The following is a 22581-nucleotide window of genomic DNA, read 5'->3' as shown; positions in this document are numbered from 1 at the left end:
TTAGGCAAATTAGTGATATGTAACTATATCACGCAAGACATTTCCGACTTTATCAAGGGTTATCATAGCTAAGATGCAATCTTTATTCAGAATACTATGAAACGAGATATTGTTTAAATCTATTCGATTATCATGAATCACATTTAATTTTCCTAGAAACTGGTTTTTTTCCGTAAGTGTGATAACAGACCCGCAGTTATCGATAGAAAAATCGCCAATAGTAAAATATCTAATTACAGTAGGTAGGTTATACGAGTTCACAATTTAGCTGTACAAAAAATAACTTTCGAGTAGATATGAGACTTTATATGTATAAGTAGGTATATATATGTAAAAAATCCGTGATAATATGACTTACGATTTCATAATATTACGCTTTGCTTTGTTCTGATGTAAATTGATGATTTTGTAATTTATTTTTAGTACAAACTACGTAGGTTAATGATTGGCCAAGTGTGTGTCGTGTCATTCGCCGGAACGAAGTTGCTCATCATGATAAAATTTATAAATGAAAACAACAAAATTCAACACAACTTTCAACAAACATTGACTTTTCTTAGTTAGAGTCAACAATTCGTTAATAATAAGTCGTAAGTAATTCGATTTCCTAATGGCCACTGATGGTAGACACTTCCACAAATTAATTCCTATCTTACGACAAATACATTTTTAAATCAATTAATAGCTACTCGTATGAGAAGGAAACCCAAAATGAAATAACAGATTTCATAATGTTCGTGTACAAAAATGTTTTCAATGCCTCGTTTTTCCAGTGCGCAGAATGACGCTTAAGCAAAAATGCGTAAAATTAATTTATTTTCCGTCACCGCACATAGAATCACAACTGAATTGGGTTTACGAGTTGTTAATATAAAGTACGTATACTTATAAAATTAAGACCTAATCAACACAATATATGTATGTAGTATGAATAACCCAAAGAAACCGGCGTCGGTCGTACTCATTAGTATATGAAGAACATTTGAAGTCAATCTAGACAATAGGTTACAATGTCATGTTCGCAGTGAAAGCAGATGTAATCCCACTACCACCCACTGCTACTGCAACTTTTTTTATCTTTGGCTTGTAAATAATATACTTAAATGTAGAAGAACCCACCCACATCTGATTCTGAAGTCTTATTTATAAAACTATAAAATCTATAATTAATTTCCTTTAGTCTTTATTTAAGTGCGTGCGAAATTAAAGATAGACGTAGAATACATTCTTTACGCATATACTGAATTCATTAGCGTTGAAATCCCTATTATTTAAGGTATTAAGTATGAAGCTGAGGCCATATTATATGACAACTATTCAAAAGCGGCGAGCGGATAATTCTTAGCGTCGGATGAATAAAGGATCAGACAGGGGGCTATAGCGCTATGAGAGTGGCATTCGGGCACCACAGAGCAAGGGAGATCGCGCCTCCGCCGCTCTGTGTCGGGTACGAATGCCATTAAACGGGGAGGGCGCGGGACGAGGTCGGCGCGCAAGCGAAGCGCGGCAGTGGAAATTTCCGTTGCCCAAGCGCCACATTCGTAAAGTTAAATCAAAACTTTTTGCGAACGCGTCGAGCCAAAATAATCCTTATATGTTTCCAGCTAAGGACGTAGACAGTTGACGAATTATGTTGGTCGCATTTACAAGTCGATGAGTGAACGAAGCGGTCCGCGAGAGTGTCCGCCTCCTCTACACTCCTCGCACCAATTTGGAGGTCGCGCATGCGCCGCCGTACAGCCAAATAACGATACACAGAATGATACTTCAAGTATACATTAACATATTAAACATTTGCTTTTATACTCCAAATTAATAGCATTTTTTAGCCTGACTCCTTCGGCTTTAGATTTGTGGCTAATCAGTATTGCTTATAGCAAAAGAATGGGTCTTTATTCACTAATTATTTTCGATATTTTTTATGACCTTATAAATATCTGTCAATTGTTTTAATTTGTAGCGTCGGCGCAAGCGCCGATTTTGTTACAAACTTTTGTATAAGTAGTATAAAAGTAACAGTAACTATGAAATCAATATTCAGATTTATTGGCTTGAGGAAAATAAGGCTATTTAATGTGAAATGCCGAATAACTATATGTTTGCCTTTGCGGGGCCAACAGGGCCAACAAGTCTTAAAAACACTGAAAGACTACTTTAGTGATGTAATTTAAATAGTTACAGGAACCGCACACGAACGATCCCGGCCGTTAATCGTCAAAAAGTCCACAAACATTGATTTAGTGATGTGCCTTGATTGATAGTATTGCATAATTAGACTTTATCATTGTTCTGCTGGTTTTCCTCTGAAGTAATAACGGACGAACAATAACAGGTGTCAAGTGGACAATACCAGCTTGTAACTAAATCCAAATGATACCAATATTGTAAGATTACCTTTTAAAAATGCAGACATTGCAGGGAAATATTTTATAGTGGACTGAGGGCCTGAATACGTTGTCGCTCTCATGGCGAGTTCCAAAAACTTTGACGATTTTTATTAACATACGCTTTACTAAGTACGAAAACTCCAGGCAATATTTGCCTAAAGGTACTACATGAATACTATTTGATTTAAACTAATTTAAGGTAAAATAAAAAACATCGCTTTTTCAACAAGTTTTAACAACAAGTAACATTATTTTCAACAAGTTCATGTGTTGAGCTGAGGATTTCAACAGAAATGCCAATAATTTCATAATATCGTCTTAAGTACCTACTTAAGAATACATATGTATGCTTTTTAATAACTCATCTTTGAATACGAGGTGTCATTTGCGGCATTTCAAAAATAATATCAAATAATGGAAAACATTATAAACGTTGAAAAGTTAAAGAAAGTTTGGTTAATTATACTTTAAGCGTAAAAATAATCCAAATCAGGTGCTTGTCATGAAAACTGGGGGCTTACTATAAACTTTAAGAAAACCATGATAGTTTTCGCCCGTTTTGTTTCAAGCTTAAAATAATGTTGTTCCAAATCATACCATGAACTTTTAAAACAAGATTGTTTTATTCCTGCTTAGTGTTGTGAAAGAACGAAGGATTTATCTATTCCCAGGCGATTGTGAAAGCGAGACACAAGATGTGTTTCGTATAGCTGCGTCACTTTTACGCAGTGTTCCAATTGACTCTCATGGAGCTCTCATGACGACAATACGAAATTTTAATTTCATAATCTCATTTATAAAATATGTGTTTTAAAAGTTAATAAGTGTATAAAAGGTGAATAAAGTATTAAAGTATTAAATCTTAATCATTAAAACAAAATATGGCTTTTGAATTACGTTTCCAAGTGAAATTGTGTACCATACTACAGGCATCATTCGGAACATTTTTTGACGTCACAACAAAACAGTCGGCGCGGCCACTCAAAAAGTCTCTGTGCTTATTCGAAGTAAAGAAAATAATTTGTATTTTTATTAAAACTATGTCTAATTCCAAGTAAGTTTACTCAATTATTGGTGTGTATAATACGGACATAACGTGTGTTGTGAAACTGTTTTATTTCTTGCAAATTCATATCATATAAGTATTTTGTTTCGTTAAAAATTTCTCGTAGTAATTACAAGTCAGCTATGTTAAGTGGTATAAGTTTGAAGTGGGTTTTTTTTGCAGCGTTAGGAATCGTCGCGTTTCTATGAGGCAGCTTGAACTTTTGTGGGAATTCTTAAATTCTAATAAAGACATTGCGACTGGTTTTAACCGCTCCTTACAGGCGAAAGAATATTCGGCTAGGAAATGGCAAGAAATCGCCGAAATTCTAAACGCACAAGGAGATGGTGCACTCAAAGATGGAAAAATGTGGTCAAAGGTAACTAAATAAAAATATATAAGTATATCTAAACATATGTGTCAGTCAATGCATTACTTGGAGACTACTTATCATAACTTATTACATATTTCTTCTAGTACTGGGTGGATTACAAGGCAAAATTAAAAAAAAGGAATGCCGCTCTACATTCATCCAGACGGCGAACCGGAGGAGGATCAGCTAATGAGCCACCTTTGTCCCAAATAGAGGATAAATTTTTATCCATACTAGGAGTAGATTTTGGTCAAGGTATGGCTGGAATCAGAGTGGATCCATTAACAGAGGTAAATAATTGAAGTCATGTCAAAAATGAATGTGTATATATAATTTTTATAATTGTTACTATTTTGTGTACTTTTAGGCACATACTGCAGTAACATCTGAACCTACATCACAGTCCATTTTGACAAGGGAAGGTATGGAAGAACCTTCACTTGTACAACTCGAGGTGTTTGATGATGGTGCAGGACCTTCGCATGAAGTGGATAGGCATATGGACACTGAGCAAGCCATATTGGAGGATCCCTTTCCTGCGGTAGTTGAGGGGGAGAGAGCAGAGAGAGAAGAGCCAGAATTATTGGCACCATCTCCCCAGCCTAGTGGACGCCGCAGCCGCAGCCGCCATGTTTTATCTCGGGAGGACGCTAGGCGTCTTCTCGTGCAGTCGGCCCAAGAAAAAACAGAGGCCAGTGTGCGTAGCAGTAATGCCATGGAGGGTGTGCACCGAAGCCTGGCTAGTCTAAAAACGATACAAGATGATATACGGGATATAAAAAGGTAATGACAACATACTTTTCATCAAAAAATACTTTATTTTAAAGGACTAATATACATATTATAAAATTAATATTAGCTATTAGTGTTATTCTGAAATGAAATCTAAATAAAATAAAAATTATAACTTAATTTCCGTAAACTTGATTTTAGTAAGTAAAAATCCAAATACCTATGTATTACTGAGAAAATAAATAAAATAATAAGCACTAAAATTTTGTATGTGATTAAAAGTACTACATTATTATTTTCAGCATAATGTCTAGCGCCTTTCCCAGAGCCGCTGAATGAGAGCGTTCCTCACGGCCACACCCTGCTGGAGTGCTACGTTACCACGCCCTCCTTCCGTCACTGGAATACTACTATGTGCAGAATAAATTGCCACTAATCGCGATTCTTCTTGTCTTTCTTCTGTAGTTAACTCTTGCGAAGGTAGCTTGGCTCCATTGCACATATTATGTAATATAACACATGAATTTACAATAGAACCAGCTACCTCTGGTTGATAGTGCAATCTTCTATGTAGTAGTAAACAACGGAATCGTGCTTTTAAAAGACCAATTGTGCGTTCAATTATATTTCTAGTATGCACATGCAAATTTGTATAATGTGCCTCTGGTGTATTTGGTGCTGCATTTAAAACAGGCGTCATCATGTACCGTCTTAATGGATATCCAGAGTCACCTGTAACACAATTAAATTTTAACTTTTTTTATAATGAAGCTTTTTTTACAAGTTGATGATACTAGCACATCCACCATTATGCCTGCATTATGGCGACAGTTTCATTTATATACTACTTATGAAAATGCAAAATACTTACCAAGAAACCATACATTTTCATTATTACTTAGTTCTTCCATGTAGTCCTTTAAAGGATGACTAGACCAAATGAAAGAGTCATGAGTTGCACCTCCATGACTGGCATCAACACTTATAATTTGCATGTCAGCATCACAAACCTAGAAACAATGTAAATATTTAGTTTTTATATTTATTTACAACCAAATTACTTAGTTATTTAAGATATTCATTTTTGGGCAAAATTATGCCAATTATTAAAAGTTTACTTACCAATTGTACGTTTAGAGAATGGTAATCCTTTCTGCAAAAATATCTGTCTTCATGCTGGTTAGGACGCACAATAGCAACATGAGTGCCATCAATGCATCCTAATACTCCCGGAATATTAAACTTGTTATGAAATCTAAAACAAGGAATATATTATTTTTATTACCATAAGAAAATGCACGGGATACAATAAAACATTAGTATTTATATTATATTTGTCTTGTATTAAGTTATTTTATATACCTTGTTTTTATTTTGTTTTGTTCATCACTATTATTAGGAAAGTGAATATATTTTTCTCTAAAATATGTATTATTTAGGCACTTTGAAATTTCATTTATGACAGTAGACACAGTTTGCTGAGCTACAAAATGCCCTTGAATCTTTCCTGTAGGTCTTTGATAAGACCCTGTGGCAAAAAATGACAAAGCAGTCAAAACCTGAAAAAAGCAAATACGTAAGTGAAGATAACACAAAGAATCCCCCATATAGATGCACTTTATTCTCATTATGATACATATTCTAAATAAAAGTTTTCTAGGTTTACCTTTGTCTCCACCGACAAGTCAGTAGCTTTTTGTGGTGTTTTAAGGAAAGGTCGAATCTCTTCACATAAATCGCGAGCTAGTGTTTTGGTCAATCGGTACTCCTTAACAAATTGAGCATCCGTGTATATTTCAAACGGATCACATTGATCCCGTAATCGTCTATGCCGCTCCTTTGCTGCCTGCTTCCTCCTTACACTATCTTCATGGTCGTCTTCTTCTTCCAAGTATTCAAAGATCTCGTATTCATTAGCCATTACAAACGTTGTTTTATATATATCACGTAAACAAACACCTTCAAACACTAACGTAACGTAACTAACACAGTGAACACTTTATGCTTACTTATTTCAACACTCAAATGTCTCATAAGGTTTTCAAGTGGTTTGTAAGCATTGAAGGAATCCACTCAATATGAAAAAAGTTTTGTTTCCATGGCATCCGACCAACTTTTTTAAGATCGCAAAAATTGACGTAAAAACAATATTACTAGTTGTCAAATAACGGCTTATAGTACGAAATTGAATGAACGTTTCGTTGTGACGTCATCAAAACTGCTAAGAAATGTAAGCTTAAAGTAATATTGTTTTCTAAGTGTCATGGTACAAATTTCAAAAGTAATATTGAAACAATACTGCTACAAGACATTATGGTAAGCCCCCTGGTAATCGATCAAAATTATGGTAATAGATTATTATCAAAATGTGGCAATAGATCATTTTTGTATTATCTTTGACAATTAATAGCAGAAATACGGTTTAAACACTGTGTTTATAATTTTATCATCGATTTGCAAACATGTTTTGGTCATTAGTGTCCAAAATAAACGGTGCCAAAAATGGACTTGAAAATGAACGTCTTCAAAACGAAAACGATGAAAGCATTGTAGATGCTTATTTATTCACAGAAGACTTTTTTCCTCAGATATCTACGAGTAGAAATAAAATGCATAAACAAATCAAAACGCAATCATGGCGAGGACTAGTTAGATAGATAACCATTGCGTCTTTCACGATTCTCCAGAACTTTCTCTGCTGTTGAAATTCTGTGACCTTGTACAAATTGTCTGGGTGTTTGAATAAACATGCCAAAAGTTCGACATTAGTTTTTAGGGTTGCGTAGAATTGTATCAAAAATATAGTTCCGTTAGTAACCCATAGAGTTTTCTTATGACCGCTCCATCCTATAGGCATAGCCGTTTTATGCGGAGCAAATAAAAATTTTACTTTGTAGCGATCCATCCAACATAAATTCGAGATTAAAATATTTTTTAAACGACATAGCTGTGTTGGGTTTGGTACCGTTAGGTACATATATTTATAAGACTTTGTGATGGATTTTGAGGTTGCAAAAATGCGATTATGCCAATATGTTTTAAATATTTGCTTCTTGTATAGCAAAACGTCTGCCTCTTTTGCAATCAAAAGTAGATGAGATTTGGTATTATATCCATAAAAATAAAATGTCACTGAACTCTTGTGTGCAAGTCCGACTCGCACTTGGCTAGTTTTTCTTTTGTCTGTTTATTATTTGTTTGTTGGTAATAGAATAGACCTTTTGATATTTTTGCGTTCTCTGGCTAAGACTTTCTATTTGGATCATTTGGTTTTGCCTCTTTGATTTTTTGATCTATTATAATGTGTAGCTCCATGAATATTTTAAGATTTACGTGGTATAATCTGATCACGGTCAGGATTTTTAGTCTTCATGTCAAATCACAAGGAGTCAGGTGCTTAATTCCTTTCCTCTAAAAGCTTATACTTAAATTATTACCGACGGGTGTTGCAATTTTTAAAGTTGTTAATGAATTCTGTAGATGACTATATAAGTTAGATACTGCCCATCTTATCCCTAATCTTGATAGCCTAGTATTATTTTTACATAGTGGTGATTCAAATAAACCGTATCTTTAGGACTTCCCACATGATCTTATGATATCACATCTATGGTTATGGGCTTATTGTGTTAGTCACTATCATCACAATCTGTTTAATTACATAGGTTATCAAGCAGATTTTTTACGTTGTATAAATTTATTTAGGCGATATGATGCGTAAGAAATTAAAAATCCATATGTTATTTTAATCTAACAGTTCTTTGAAACTTAATCCTACTAATGTTATAAATGCGAAAGTTTGTGAGTATGTCAGGATGTCAGTATGGATGTTTGTTTCTCTTTCACGCAAAAACTACTGAACCGATAACGATGAAATTTGGTATGTAGGTAGCTGAAGACCCAGAATAACATATCGGCTACTTTTTATCCCGAAGTTCCCGCGGGATTGATTGGGTTTCCATGCGCACGAAGTCGCGGGTGGCCTTTTGTTTAAAATAAAATTTTACAGCTTCTTATTAGGTTTTATTTTATTCGTCTATTTTACTTTTATTAATTAAGGTAAATATCGATTAAATACAGATTGATCATAGGAATCTTTACAGTGTTTTTTTTTTCATAACTAAACAGAATAATTTGCAATCTTGCCGTAGAAACATAGGTTTAAAGGTGAAACATCCGTTCAGGTGATAGAAAACTAATATTTCTTATTGGCCTGAGTCTTGGATGTTTATTACAGAAATGGTATCGCTGAGTATTCCAAAGCACAAGTGTCGAACTAACTTTGAGACTAGCTCAACCTGTGCGATTAAACCGACAAAAAAAAATTGGGGCGAAAAAATTAATGTAGAGTGAACAATATCGTATTGTTAGGGGCAATAAAGAACTCCCAAGTGGAATGTACCCTTCATAGCCAGGTAGTCGAGGTGGTGAATTCAATGCAGTCGCTCAGCATATCCATTTTAGAAGCAATGCAGTGCGCCACAAGGTTGAACACTATATACTTTTGAATGATGCAATACAATACATAAAACTGCTGAAAATTTATTTCTAATTGTCAATCGTAAAATCGAGTTAACTCATTAGCTGAAGTTACCTTCTTGTAACAGTATTGATAATAATTTATTACATCAGTTTTTGTTGTTATAATGGAAAATTATTCATATGTTTACTATTGTGAATTCAACCCCATGCGTAAGTACAAAGTACTGAGTGATGTGTGTCTTTGTATGTACAGAAAATTCTGTAAACCGGTTTTACATTTTAGGCCGTGGCACGACTTTTATTGTTCAATAGAAACTGTCTGCGTTCGCAGAAATTGTTCACGAACGTGTACAATTTATAACATGAGGTAAACGTCTGCTTTCCAGCGAAATCATCGTGCGTTAGGTATTATGTGATTTTATCGTGCGCTTGAGCACTAAAATTTTAACGTCGACGGATAAGATTTAACACGGTGTTCACACAGGTGTGAACGAAACTAACGTAAATAATACAAAATAAAACAAAATTCGCTTGTAAAAATAAATTTAAAAATATTAAAAAAACACTCACCTTAAATACCGCAGGAGCTAACGGTATTGCTGCTTGGTTGTGAAGATGTTTTTTCGACATTTTCGCTTCTTTCCAGATCCACCTCTGATAAAATCAAAAATCGAAATATTATCACAGGAATAACCCAAGTGTTTGGGTTCGAAAACGAGTCTAAATAAACTTCGTTGCGGAAAGCGAGCGCGCTGCAAACCGCGGTCTTTACAATTGCAGTAAACTTTTCGCAAAGTGAAAATTTTGTTTAGTTCCTCGGTTTCGGTTCCGGATCTACCGCCGTTTTGCGGGAGTTCACTGAAGTTTGTTAGTAGTTCATGTAGTATGTGGTATTTTAAAAAAATATGAATTTATTTCAAAATAGGAAGACGCGTCGGCAAGATTACGTCGTGCCGCGGTTGCGGTAAAATCGGCAATGAAACGAGCGAACGGAACGAGGGCGCGCGTGAACGCGCAAAGTGGAGTGAGCTCGTAGTCGGACCGAGCTGCCTCGTTCGTGGCGCATCGGCTGCCGCTGCGATCCTCGGCGGGTCGCACGGAGTGACGGCACCATGCAAATGACGTCTCAGCACAGAGCGTATTACCAGTTTGGCGCTCTTTTTCAACACAATGATTTTCCTTAACAATTATCTCTTCGACGCTTACTTAATATAATAGATTGAAAAAGATGTTTATTAAAAGAGCTAACTAGATATCAACTTATTTTTGGATATTTCATAACAATTTGTGTTCATTTTGTTGTAAAAAATACAGATTTTAGGTACCTACTATAGGCAGATTCAATATAGGACAAGTCAATTCCCTTTTTACCTAAAATGAATTGTGATGAGCTACAAGAGATAGTCATCCAAAATACTTATGTCGCCCGGTGTTTTCTTCTTATTGCTATAGTTAAAATATATTTTTTTGTATCTGCTCTCCTCCGAGAGAGCCTTCATAAGAGTCATGTCACATGACAAAGATATTAGTGAATTTGATTTCGACAGATAGCTAAAATGGAATAAGCTATCGCTATAAAAAAGTTCGTAAACTGCCCCACAGTATCGTCATCATAACAAGGGTAGGGCCGGCACTAGTCTGCCGGTCGGGGCCAAGCCGGCGCCGGCTGACGTGTTGGGACGCCGCGTGGCGCCGTGCCATCGATGCTAGCCTTCTCACGGAGCCCCCGTCCAAAATAATTACGTCATACACGCATGACGTCTTTGTGTTAGTTATGTCCTTACACTAGTTTGCGTGTTAACCGACGCTCGGTAAGGGAAATCGTTGTGAGGGCACTTGCATGTTTAGGCGTGTGGATGTGTTACTAAGACCAAACACGGGTTAGGTTCCTATGCAAAAGTTGCGGAGGTCAGATGGGAGTCGCTTTCAATGGAGGCCCGTCCAAAATATTTATATCGTCGTATTTATGTCGCACGACGTCTTATTCCATAATGGTAGACCTTGATAGACAGAAGACATCGATGGCAAAAAAGAAGTAACTCTTAGTAGGTACTTAATATAATTTTTACATCTTATAACAACACACCCCTTCACGACTTTATCCATTAAGGATAGACAATAGACTATGACCATCAGTCCAGGGGAATCCCCACACAAACTCGCGGGGCAATATTAGATACTAATGTTTTATTAAGAAGTACAGTGTGGGGTTTAAGTAGTTTCTGCAATTAAGTAATTCTTATTACGTCTTTATGCCTTAGGACTAGACAGAGCCACAGAGACAAGACTCGAAGGTCACTTTTGGCTGCATAGCTTGATGGTGGAAGTTTAGATAGTAACAGGTTGCTAGTCCATCGCTTGGAAGAATACTTTCAATAGTTTAAGCCCTTGACTTAGGGCAAGTAATTTGCCTTTGACAATATTTACAATTGTAAAATAATAAACCGATTCCATCATTAAGCCTAACAGCTGAACGTGGCCTATCAATCTTTCAAGATTGCCCTGTCTACCCCGCAAGGAATATAAACGTGATCAATGAAAAAATAATGTGTTATATAATATTCAATTTATTATAATTATCTTTGGAAATTTGCTGAAAAATGTAGATTGCTTTTATGTTACGCACAGACAGATAATATACCACTAATTTATCAGTACAGTTCTTGAACATACAACTGAACGTGGCCGAATTTCAGACTTTTCAAGACTGTTGACTATGTCTACCACGCAAGGCATACAGTCGCGACTTTAAGTATGTAGTTATTGAGATTAATCGTCACAAACAATTATTCAAAACGTTTCTCTTTTATCACATCTTTACTTAAGTATGAAAGTGTAGATTAGTACGTACTAGTACCATGTACTAGGCACATTATCATGTATTGCACGTGACTGCAACTGTATTGAGTGCGTCGTGTTTCATAGTAAGTATTCACCTATTATAAGTATTTATTACTCACCTCTTTTGTAATAGTATCCTGAATGAAACTTCCGATTCAGCCACGCAGTACAATGGAATCAGGATTGTTTATTTAACTACACAGGAAACTAGATAATATAAAATTCAGGGACATATGTAGGCATATATAATAAGTTCTATTTTCAGGTACATCTACATACTTCTTCCTCCTGGATTTAGTCCTGGTTGCATCCTCACGTCTCTGGAGAGGAGCCCGGGTATGCCTTTGACCATGGATCCTAGATTGGGTAAGTTAGGTTTTTAGACGAAGCAACTCCCATCTGACCTCCGCAACCTTTGTAGGTAAACTAACCCATATTGGATCCATGATAGATACATTTACATACGTCTCTCCCGGAAGAGAGGCATAGGTTTCATCTTTCCAATTGCCATGATCCCTGCTTATCCTTCATCCACTTTCTTGCCTGTGTCACCGGAGGTCCCGGGTTCGAATCTCGGCCAGGGTATGATGAGAAAGAACTTTCTGATTGGCCTGGGTCTTGGATGTTTATCTATATAAAGTATTTATAAGATATAGATGGTAGAGTTAGTATCTTGTAACACAAGTTTCGAAGTTACTTCGAGACTAACTCAATCTATATAATTAGTCCCGTAGGTATATATTTCTTCATTTATTATTCACATTTATTATCTTCACTCAGAAAGACTAGATACGGATACTTGCATTGACCATACACAACTTAGGAGTCAATTTCACTTCGTTATTCATATCACGATAGCCATAAAGATCAAATCTGAGTTGATCTGTTTATAGCTGCAATAAATAATGCTCAGTTCACACGAGCTAAGAACTAACCACTTTAATAAAAAAGCACCAGGTAAAGAAGGTTATTTATACAACATCAAAAATTTCGTAGATCTGAACAGGGAACAATTTAAAAATAAATTTCTTTAAACTTGATTCAGTAGGTATACATTACTTCTGCAAGTACTAAAATATAAGTTTATATTATTTATCTATACTTATATTATAAAGCGGAAGAGTTTGTTTGTTTGTTTAAACGCGCTAATCTCAGGAACTACTGGGTCAAATTGAAAAATTCTTTTTTGACCATTTATCGAGGAAGGCTTTAGGCTATACATACAACATCACGCGCCAACTATTAGGAGCGAAGAAATAACGGAAAATTCACCCATTAGGACTTTAATGGTATCATCCATAAATGATTTACCAAGGTTTTATTTCTTTTAACTTTGTTGCATCAAAAATTATATAAATAGTTCGACTCTTATGTCTTCGTCAGTCGAACCTTTAAGACTTAACAAACTGAGATTGTAATCGGGTGGTTAAAAATAAAATAAAAACAAAATTGTAAAGAACTGTACTGTACCTACGTAGTGAGCCGAACCAACCTATCCGTAAAAAACTGCACGAGAATAAATATACAATTAAATAATTTTAAACACGACTATGTAAGCCCGGCATTAATTGTTATTTTGTATTCAGCCGATATATCTCCTAAAGATAGGATCTTGTACAACCTGAGTGAGGAAAAAAATAGACAATGTTAACATCTTTTGGTGTATGACGCATCTGTTGCCAAAAGCGTTGAAAACATTCCTTGACACTGTGCGAAATCACGTGCTTGTATTTTTGATAGAGATACCTTTTGACCGTAGGTTCACCCGCGTCTAACTTGAAATCCCGTTTTTCCCGCTTCTGTACTTTGTAAAAATGTAGATTGTCCTGCAGATTATAAGTGAATTAGTATGAATATATTTTCAGGAGCTTTAGCGACTGTGTTATCTATGCCTTTCGCAAATTTAGAATATGTCACCTGACTAGTTAGGCATTTGTTCATGTATTTATGTATTTATCTTATTAGTGTCTGAATATGGTTAACATAAGTGTAAAACATTTTATCGCGTTATTTTATTTCGCGTTCTTCCTTGGGAAAGATGGTTTATGTCAATATAACAAACTGATGTAAAGGGTAATTATATTCCTAGATAAATACGGAAATCAAATTGTGGTTATGTCCCTTCGGAAGCTTTCCTTTCATTAAAGAAAGGCTGTGTTCTGACCGGCACAAACGGTCGCATAATCAAATAAAAAAAAGAAAATACTAAAATTATATATAATCTGTCTTAGTAATCAACATTAAAAACAAAATAATTACGGAACTTATGATTTTCAAACTAAAACTTAAAAAAAAAATTACAGTCTAAATTTCCCAATTGTGCCTTCATTTTATTTTCATTTTCACCTAAACCATAAATACTAAGTATAAATATTCCTTGTATAACATAAACTAAATATACGTGCATTTTCAAAGTCTGTCTACCAAAGCTATCTATGATGCTTTCACGGCTTTGAAGATTTTGAATAAATGTTATATGAATTTTTTCTTTTTATGTGAAAATTCCCATCAGAGACTCCGTAAAAAAATTTGTTATAAATTAATGTATCACTGATGAACTTAGTTTAAAAGTACCCTTATGTTGTTTTGGAATCGGTCGTTATATCAGAATTATGAGTTCTGCAATAAACTGACGATTAATGATGGGAGGTACCAATTGTATTTACATTTACAACGAATAGCGTTACTCCGACAGATTGTCGCCTGCCAGATTTATTGCTGTGTTTAACGAACTATGTATGTATGGGTAACAAATGGGTAACTATGTACAACAAGTATTGTTTAAAAATTAAAAATAAAATTTGGGAACGTCAGCTCGAAAGACATGCTACATGAAAAGTGACATTGTTACACCATTCATCATTCAATCACGGCCTTACGAGTATCATTAACAGGGGAAATCGAGAAAAATCTGCAAGTGAAATTGTGTATTTTATTTTATGATTTTCTATTTTAAATAGAGATATTTTCATATTTTGGTTTATTTATGAAGAAGCACAGTGGGCAACAATGTTGTGTTACCTACGATTCTACATACTACTACATACAAAAGTTGTAAATATTCTTTTTTGTATAGTCCGCTCTATGCATGTTGTACGGTCACATGTCACTATGTTTGTTTGTATGTGTGTGTACATAATGATTTATCGGACTGACGTGTTCGTAAATATACGTAGTTAATTTTCAGTCATTAGACTTAACTCATCGTACTTACATACAAACTCGACAATGTGAATTCTGATGGCAAAGAGATTTTTCGTTACAATTACCGTCATTCGGTAAATTATACGTAGGTAGGTAATTGTAGTTATAATAACTTAACTTTGCTCTCGTATTTTCATGGGCGTATTTACAGAGTCTTTCCGACTTACGGACGTAAAGGGCTTAACAACGTAAGGGACTTTAACTGATCCTACGGGCTAATTTATTATTGAGTTTATTATGCACATAGGAAAAAAGTGCATATTCAGCTGTATGTATCTCTAAGTAGGTTGCTAACACATTGCCTAAAAGGAGAATCCCAAATTTATTCTGCCTTTCCCTCGGTTGACTTTTACAATTTGCACGGGTAGAAAAGTAGCTGGCTCCCTTTCCATTTATGATATTTAAAGAAAATAATAAAACTTGATGATTAATTGAAGATTCATAAATAATAAATAGTTTTTATAGTGAAATTGATAGAAAAACATAAAGTAAATATTATACATAATTCATTTTAAATAAAATATTAATTTTAATAAGATGTCTGGTATTTTAGATATAAAATAATTTAAATTCATTAAATATTAAATATTAATTATTGATTTTAATTTAAATATTTTAAGGGATAAAATTAAGGCGCCAAAAAGATATCACGAGAAGTTTAATACTATTGTTTTTATATGCTCCGTTTAGCTCGTGTGTCATAAACTGTTACTCATTCATTACAAAGTTAATAATGAAAAACACACACACAAAATAAAATTGTTTCGCCAAAACAACTTACAGGTACATATAAATTACTTACCTACTAACTAGTATCTACTACTAATGACGATGTACAGACAAAAATGAACTTGCGAATATGGCTAGATCAATTTTGACGGTTGTGTGAAACATATCGCGACAATTAGCGCGCGAAGTGCTAAAATCTGTCACTTTTTGAGTATTTCCGAGCTTGGTATCATTGTGAGTCGGTAGGTGAGGTTATTTTAACCTAAAATTTTCATTTAATGAAACTACTGAAAAAAGAAAAACTCTTATAAACTTGGGATTCTTTTCTAGACGATGGGCTTCCAACCGCTGTTACTATTATAATCCAAATCCCGTAATTAGGCGGCGGCTTAGCATGGCCTTTGCAGACTTGATGAGATTGTTGGCTCTGTCTATTCCGTAAGCGAAAAAATCGTGATTATATAGTAGAACATGTTTACTGACACTTTTCTCTACACATTTTGGGAGACTTCAGACCCAGACTAAGCCTTGGGGTAAAAGTCAAGTGCGAACACGCAAAGATGAGAGAGTTATTGGTGTTTTCTGGGACTTCATCTAACGACTTTAAAAAAATTACTTTCCTGAAGATGTGGAAATAGGCGGGTGTCGTAATAAGCACTTTTCAAGCTGGATTATAGTTTGGTTCGCATTTACGGAGGACAGACGTGATGGAGACAGTCTGTTTATTACGAGTCACTGTCTTACCCACTGCTGAATCGTGGTTATACTTAGATGGCTCTTCTTCAGAGGGGACACAACTTGGAGGTTAATTATCTAAAGTCTTAAAAGGATTCTACCTGGTTCAATTAAATACTGCCTTGTACGTATGACATGTATTATTTACTCTAAACGCCTCATAAGAATTGAATATTGATGACACAGAAATTTGCCTTGTGTCTTTGATTGATGGTCACGACTCTCACGAACAGCCGTGCAACACCTGAAGTGTTAACAAATGGCATTTTTGTAGTACAATCACCTTACAGGCCTTAAATACAGACAAGACTATATGAATGTAAAACATACATACATGCATACATATAATCACGTCTATATCCCTTGCGGAGTCAACAGTTTTGAAAAGACTGATAGGCCACGTTCAGCTATTTGGCTTTGAGATAGAATTGAGATTCAAATTGTGACTGGTTGCTAGCCCATCGCCTAAAAGAAGAATCCTAAGTTTATAAGCCTACCCCTTAGTCGCCTTTTACGACATCCATGGGAGAGAGATGGAGTGGTCCTATTCTTTTTTCTATTAGTTCCGGGAACCACAAGGCGCTGTAGAACTTGCACAATACTTAGGTACTGAAAGTAATCCATACTTAAATGCGAAAATTAGTGAGTAGGTAGTGTGTTAAGACTTTCAAGAAAACACTCGGAACAGATTTAGATAAAACTATGCAGTTATTTACCTCACAACTGAATAATTACAGAAATTGAAATGATACTAGTCCTATAATTTTCGGATTTCTGTGATAACATGAGGTTAAAATTAACATGCGAGCTAGCCACGGGCGGATGCTAAAGATTATTAAGCTAGGCAGATAGTTATTATTCATTAGACCTGCAAAGAAATATTTTTCTAACTTCATTAAAACATTATTAACCTGGCAATTTTCTCTGTTACAATCTTAATTTAGGGGTTTATTCATATAGGTACTTATGTACTTTGATAAGGTATATGTCATAAATTATTTCACTGTCACTGTGTGAAAAAAAAATGTTTTGTCAATATTTGTGACCTTGTTGTGTGGTCTTGGATAAGATTCGTGCAGCTGCCTAAAGGTTCAGATCACCTCACGATGTTTTCCCTCATAACAAGAACTTCGATTAATATCTTTATTGATAGGTAGTTAGTGGCTTCTTTGTGGTCAGCATCGAGTAATACTTATGTAGTAAGACCTAACTCAGAAAGTTGTAGCCGTGATACATAGCCGCATTAGGATTCGAATTCAATAGGACTCTCCATCTTATGAAAGTAATAAGAAAAACGAAAAAAAAATGTAGATAATGTTAGGTCTTGGTACCTATAAAGTGATACCTATCAATACAAATCACTATCATAGTAATTGTAGGTATAATTGATGCTCACTATATCTAATTATAAAAGTTGATTTACTGTAATGGACGTTGAACTACGGAAGTGTACAATGCGCGTGGCCCGACTCGCACTTCGCCGGTTTTTTTTTTAATCAGATAAAACTAACCAAGCTAGGTTAAGTTAACAAGATTACTAAGGTCAGACGAGAGTAGGTTCGGTTTTACCTGATTTACGGGTACTCACAGTAGTGAGTGGTCATAGGTGGGACCCAGGGCTCCTCCATGGTTAGGATGCAACTGGGCCAAAAGGATAATGAATGTAGAACAGATGACCCCTTGAAGCGGAATGAATAGCCGAAGTTGCTAGTTTTCCACGCCACTTCCTCGCCTTATCATTTGATATCATTATTTCAATAGTTCATTGCGTCATTTGTATGGGTGTGTCGCACGTCGCACTCAGTACTTACGTGACTCATAGAAGATAATGAAGATTTCAATAGTTTAGTTACGTGAAAACATAGTTGAAATTAGTTAATAATTTTTTAAGGTTCTCTAAGAAACTCGCTTTAAAGTGAGTATTTTCACTGCATTTAATTCAGACGACCTAAACGATTTTGTAACTAATCATTCAAACAAGTAAAAATACTCTTACGGTGAGGGAAAACATCGTGAGAAAACCGGCACATTCAGGCAAATAAATGCAGTAACCGTGGCCCAGAACATGAGTTAGGTTCTCGTTCTAAGGATGCGGAGTTCAGATGGGCGACGCTTCGTGCAAAAATCTGACTCCAATCCAATCCAGGATCCATGGTCAAAGGTTAACCCCGGTCGTCTCCATGGTGGTAAGGATGTAACCGAGACTTACTCCAGCAGTAAGAATTTTAACAAGTAAAAACGTATACAATTTTTCGTAACTTTGGATTCAGATTAAAATTTATGTAAAAGGTAGGATTCACATTTTGTGCTCAGCACAAAGCACTCATACATTGGACTACCGCAACCATCATTATCAGGTACAGAGCCAGCTCTGCATAGCATTACATCGAAGAGATGTAGTTTAGTAACTGATTATGGAACCAGCCTTCTGGTATAAAAATGCCTATGGAACCTACTTGTATCTAGTTTGATTCGTCTACAGTGCAGAGACACTCATATCACAGCGCATCATTATCAATTGAACGCTCTATCAGTTTACAGGAAGTTATTACTGATCTGCGCACTTGATCTATCTACCTATATTACTTTGATCCCAATGTACAGTCAACGGCAGAGAAATAGTACCTGCTGTAATCTTAATGAGTATAAATCTTTTTGATTTGATTGACAAAAAAATTATCGTCGTCAGGCGTCCGTGTAATTTTTTTTACATATATTCATACATATATTCACGTCTATATCCCTTGCAGGGTAGGTAAAGTCGCCAAAAAAACGTAACCTTTCAGTCTTGAAAAGTCGTTCAGTATGTAAGGCATTGTGATATAATTGAGATTCAAGTAGTGACAGGTTGCTAGCCCATCGCCTACAACCTACAAGAGAAATCCCAAGTTCATAAGCCTATTCCTTAGTCGCCTTTTACGACATCTATGAGATTTTCCCACGGAGTAGTTCTATTCTTCATAAAGTGGCGGAAACTACATGACACTGCCGAAAGATTTTTACATGGAACAATTCGTACCTATACAAATAAATAGGAGTTCACAAATTGTTCAAAAATTTCTTATCTCCCGTGGACTAAAAATTACTTATGTCGTCGAACCGTTAGTGGGCCAAACGACCGTCATAGAACAGTTTTAGACTAGATTTTGATTTGTTTGAACAGGTGCTCACGTTACTATGCCGTTGACTGTACTTTAAACCACAGAATATCAATGCACACATAATTATATTACGCCCATAGTATGCATATACATATAATCACGTTTATATCCCTTGCGGGGTAGACAGAACCGGCAGAAAAAACTGAATGGCAACATTTAGCTGTATGGCTAAGATGTATAGTGATTCAAATAAGTTGTGGTTGGAGCTAATATGCTTTTTAATTGCTTGGGAATTTCTAAAAGTTATATGTACACAGCAGATTAGTTTCGTGGTTTTAGGTACACATACCTTTCTAGCCGTAAAGTGGTATAACACTTTAATTTTGGCTATTATAAAGATACGAAATGCATATAATTACAATTTCGCACGCAAGGAGAAATGCCTTATAACATGTGTTGTAAGTTGTCGCCTTGCATCTCACGCATTTTATGTAACGCGCAGTTGAAAAGATGTCGAATAAATCTCAGAATTGAAATGCAATATAAAAAAAAACCTTAGAGGCATTATAAAGACCATCAGTCGCGATGTCACATTCACCAGAACTTACCGCTTAAAAATACTTATTATACAGAATTTCATGTATAAATTGGTAAATACTCATTGTACTTACCTGTATGAGTACTTGTGCCCCGACTTATATTGACATTGGCGATTAATAAAAATTCTCAGTAAGGATTACCTACACCCTTGTTGTCAAATGTCTGTCGGTCAGTCCCCATCCCCAAGTGTGCCATGTTTACTTTGGCTACCCATCCAAACATCGTCTCCGTTGCCACACCTCTTTATGTCCATCATTCATCGGCCCACTCGTTCTGAGCAAATTTTGGCGCCAAAATGATTCCATTGACGCAGGCAACAATAACACGAGTGGTGTGATATTTCAACTTTAGAAACCCGTGTATTAGTTTAGGAGAACCGCTTTTACTAAAAAATTTAATGGGAATTCTCGATAACTTTCTATAGATATGCACGGGGCAACTAATAGGATGAAGCACACAATATGACAAGCGGCTGATCTTAAACAAAAGAATTTGCAAAATTTCTCACAGCATTTATAAAGGAGATTGTAGGGTATATAATATCTGGCCTCCCCATAGAAATCTGAATAATATAGGAATATTTCAATGAGCTTCCCACATCGTAGCGTGAAGTGGTTGGTTCTGATGGTTACAAAACTGGGGTATTTATTTAGATACTCTTACTATTTAATAATGTAATTACATACATACATAAAATCACGCCTCTTTCCCGGAGGGGTAGGCAGAGACTACCTCTTTCCACTTGCCACGATCTGATTACGCTAGTACTCTTTATGATACTGTGCATGACAACGATTTCGTGCTAAAGCAAGTAGATTGTTATGTCCCGTTTGGTTAGTAGATACTTATTAGTTGGTGTAAGAAGTGGCTTTAGCTTCAGAAGTAAGGTCAAGGTAAGACCCACTCAAAAACAAGTACCTAGGTAATTAAAACTTAGAACCATGAGGACACCGCGCGATTCACACTTCCCTCCATTTTTTTCAACTGCTTGGCTAATTTCCCGTGGCGTCACATTTCAAAATAAAGAAAAAGCAACGGAATTTTTCTTTGGGAGCCCTACGCACGTTTCTAGGCACGAGATACGCGCAAAAGAGAGGAATAATAAATTGTCTAGATACGTTTATTCGACACTAAACAACGGAAAACGTGCGATTTGAATAAATTCATTGGAATGCAAATTCTGTTGTGACATGAAGCCATGGAAGCTTCACGTTTGAACGAGTTACACGTGTCTCCATAATGTATTAAGAAAGTAAAGTCAAATGCTATTAGAGAAACTGACGGTTTTGTGAAAAGACAGATAGAAACCCAAAGAAGGTTGAGGAAAACTAAAGGCAAAATCTAATTCCTAGACGAACTCAGGTACTCGGACAGCCTCTATAGGCCAATATTATATAGCTATAGGAGATCACCTGCACTATAACTAAATAGTTAGGTACTAACTATATTATTAAAAATAATAATTGCCTATAAATTACATATTATATATATATCTATATATAAATTTAGCAATTATCTTTAATGTGAAATGATTAAGCCTTGGAAGTTTTTTAAATTCTGAATCTGTTTTACAATTTTTTTAGAGCTATTTTTTTTCTAATAATTTCATGGGAACGAGAACAATAAGCGGGTCGATTAAGGCTAGTATACTTTATTATGATATAATTCTAACCAGTTAAGTTTTAAAAAACCTCAGAGATTTCAGCCGTCTGTTACCCACCGTTCCTGTGACGTCAACGCCGTGCAGACGGAGCGGCGCCGACGCCATCGATCCAGAACCCGCTCAATGGCATTCCTAATTTCCGACCACGGCGGTTTTAACCTACGCAAGTACGATTGACCTTTGCAATGCAATTTTCCTTTTCACTATTTTCTTTCTCTTTGAAACTGCGTACTGGCATCGCATTATCGGCAGAATAGAATAGGCCACTTAAAATGTATCGGTGGATTATTATGGAAAAAATGACTAATTAAATAGCGTGAATAGTCCTGCCATGTACAATAGGTAGAAATTGGAATATTAAAGAGTCCTTTAATATTCCAATACAATCATCAGAATCATAGAAATCTTTATAACTATAGATAGTCATCTATAGTTATAAAGATTTCTATGATTCTAAGTTTGATCCGTCCGGACCCCCGTCCCAAAGAAATTGAATTTATTATTCCGACTTCTGGTCAGAAGACCTTAAGTTATAAAACCAGAAATCTCGTCGAATTCCTAGGGAATATAGAAGAACTAGTAGACTCTGAGCACTGAAGCAACATCACTACAAGTAAGAATAAAAAGGAAACATCCAAAAAACAATCCAGTGAAGATTATGGTCAATCTCTATGGCGAGCAAGTCTTTG

At 35.5% G+C, this 22581-nt stretch overlaps 3 protein-coding genes across 4 annotated transcripts in view; 1 reads left to right on the top strand and 2 right to left on the bottom strand.

Annotated features, from left to right (window-relative positions):
* The window catches only part of LOC106130596 (proton-coupled amino acid transporter-like protein pathetic), a 42762-nt gene extending 32712 nt beyond the window's left edge, over nt 1–10050 (bottom strand). The window contains exon 1 of the mRNA XM_013329484.2: nt 9590–10050. Coding sequence (XP_013184938.1) covers nt 9590–9649 — 60 coding nt within the window. The 5' untranslated portion in view covers nt 9650–10050. The remainder of the gene's footprint in view (nt 1–9589) is intronic.
* LOC106132645 (uncharacterized) lies at nt 3073–4976 on the top strand. Of its 2 annotated transcripts, none has more exons than XM_013332111.2 (5): nt 3073–3441; nt 3616–3811; nt 3910–4095; nt 4173–4588; nt 4840–4976. In XM_013332111.2, the coding sequence occupies exons 1-5, from the start codon at nt 3269–3271 to the stop codon at nt 4874–4876; spliced, it is 1008 nt and encodes a 335-aa protein (XP_013187565.2). In that variant the 5' UTR covers nt 3073–3268; the 3' UTR covers nt 4877–4976. The 2 variants fall into 2 exon arrangements, with proteins under 2 accessions (XP_013187565.2, XP_060809775.1); XM_060953792.1 differs by having other exon boundaries at nt 3074–3222.
* On the bottom strand, nt 4848–6458 carry LOC132903979 (putative nuclease HARBI1). The gene is made up of 5 exons (XM_060953791.1): nt 6204–6458; nt 5900–6096; nt 5660–5792; nt 5409–5547; nt 4848–5269 (listed from the first exon to the last, which is right to left on the bottom strand). Exons 1-5 carry the CDS (start codon nt 6456–6458, stop codon nt 4848–4850), a joined length of 1146 nt encoding a protein of 381 aa, XP_060809774.1.
* Nucleotides 10051–22581: the final 12531 nt, after the last annotated feature.

This window comes from Amyelois transitella, chromosome Z, assembly GCF_032362555.1.
Source record: "Amyelois transitella isolate CPQ chromosome Z, ilAmyTran1.1, whole genome shotgun sequence".
In the NCBI taxonomy this organism is placed as follows: Eukaryota; Metazoa; Arthropoda; class Insecta; order Lepidoptera; family Pyralidae; genus Amyelois; species Amyelois transitella.
The sequence above is the reverse complement of the archived record's forward strand: the minus strand, read 5'-3'. Positions and strand labels throughout refer to the sequence as shown.

Bases quoted from the DNA above. Each gene is read 5' to 3' on its own strand.
- LOC106132645 (XM_013332111.2), top strand. From the start codon at position 3,269: ATGGCTTTTGAATTACGTTTCCAAGTGAAATTGTGTACCATACTACAG. The intron at 3,812-3,909 runs GTAACTAAATAA...TATTTCTTCTAG, and splicing joins ATGGAAAAATGTGGTCAAAG to TACTGGGTGGATTACAAGGC. The intron at 4,589-4,839 runs GTAATGACAACA...TATTATTTTCAG, and splicing joins GATATACGGGATATAAAAAG to CATAATGTCTAGCGCCTTTC.
- LOC132903979 (XM_060953791.1), bottom strand. From the start codon at position 6,458: ATGGCTAATGAATACGAGATCTTTGAATACTTGGAAGAAGAAGACGAC. The intron at 6,097-6,203 runs GTAAACCTAGAA...TGCTTTTTTCAG, and splicing joins ACTTGTCGGTGGAGACAAAG to GTTTTGACTGCTTTGTCATT. The intron at 5,793-5,899 runs GTATATAAAATA...TCCTTGTTTTAG, and splicing joins CAAAACAAAATAAAAACAAG to ATTTCATAACAAGTTTAATA.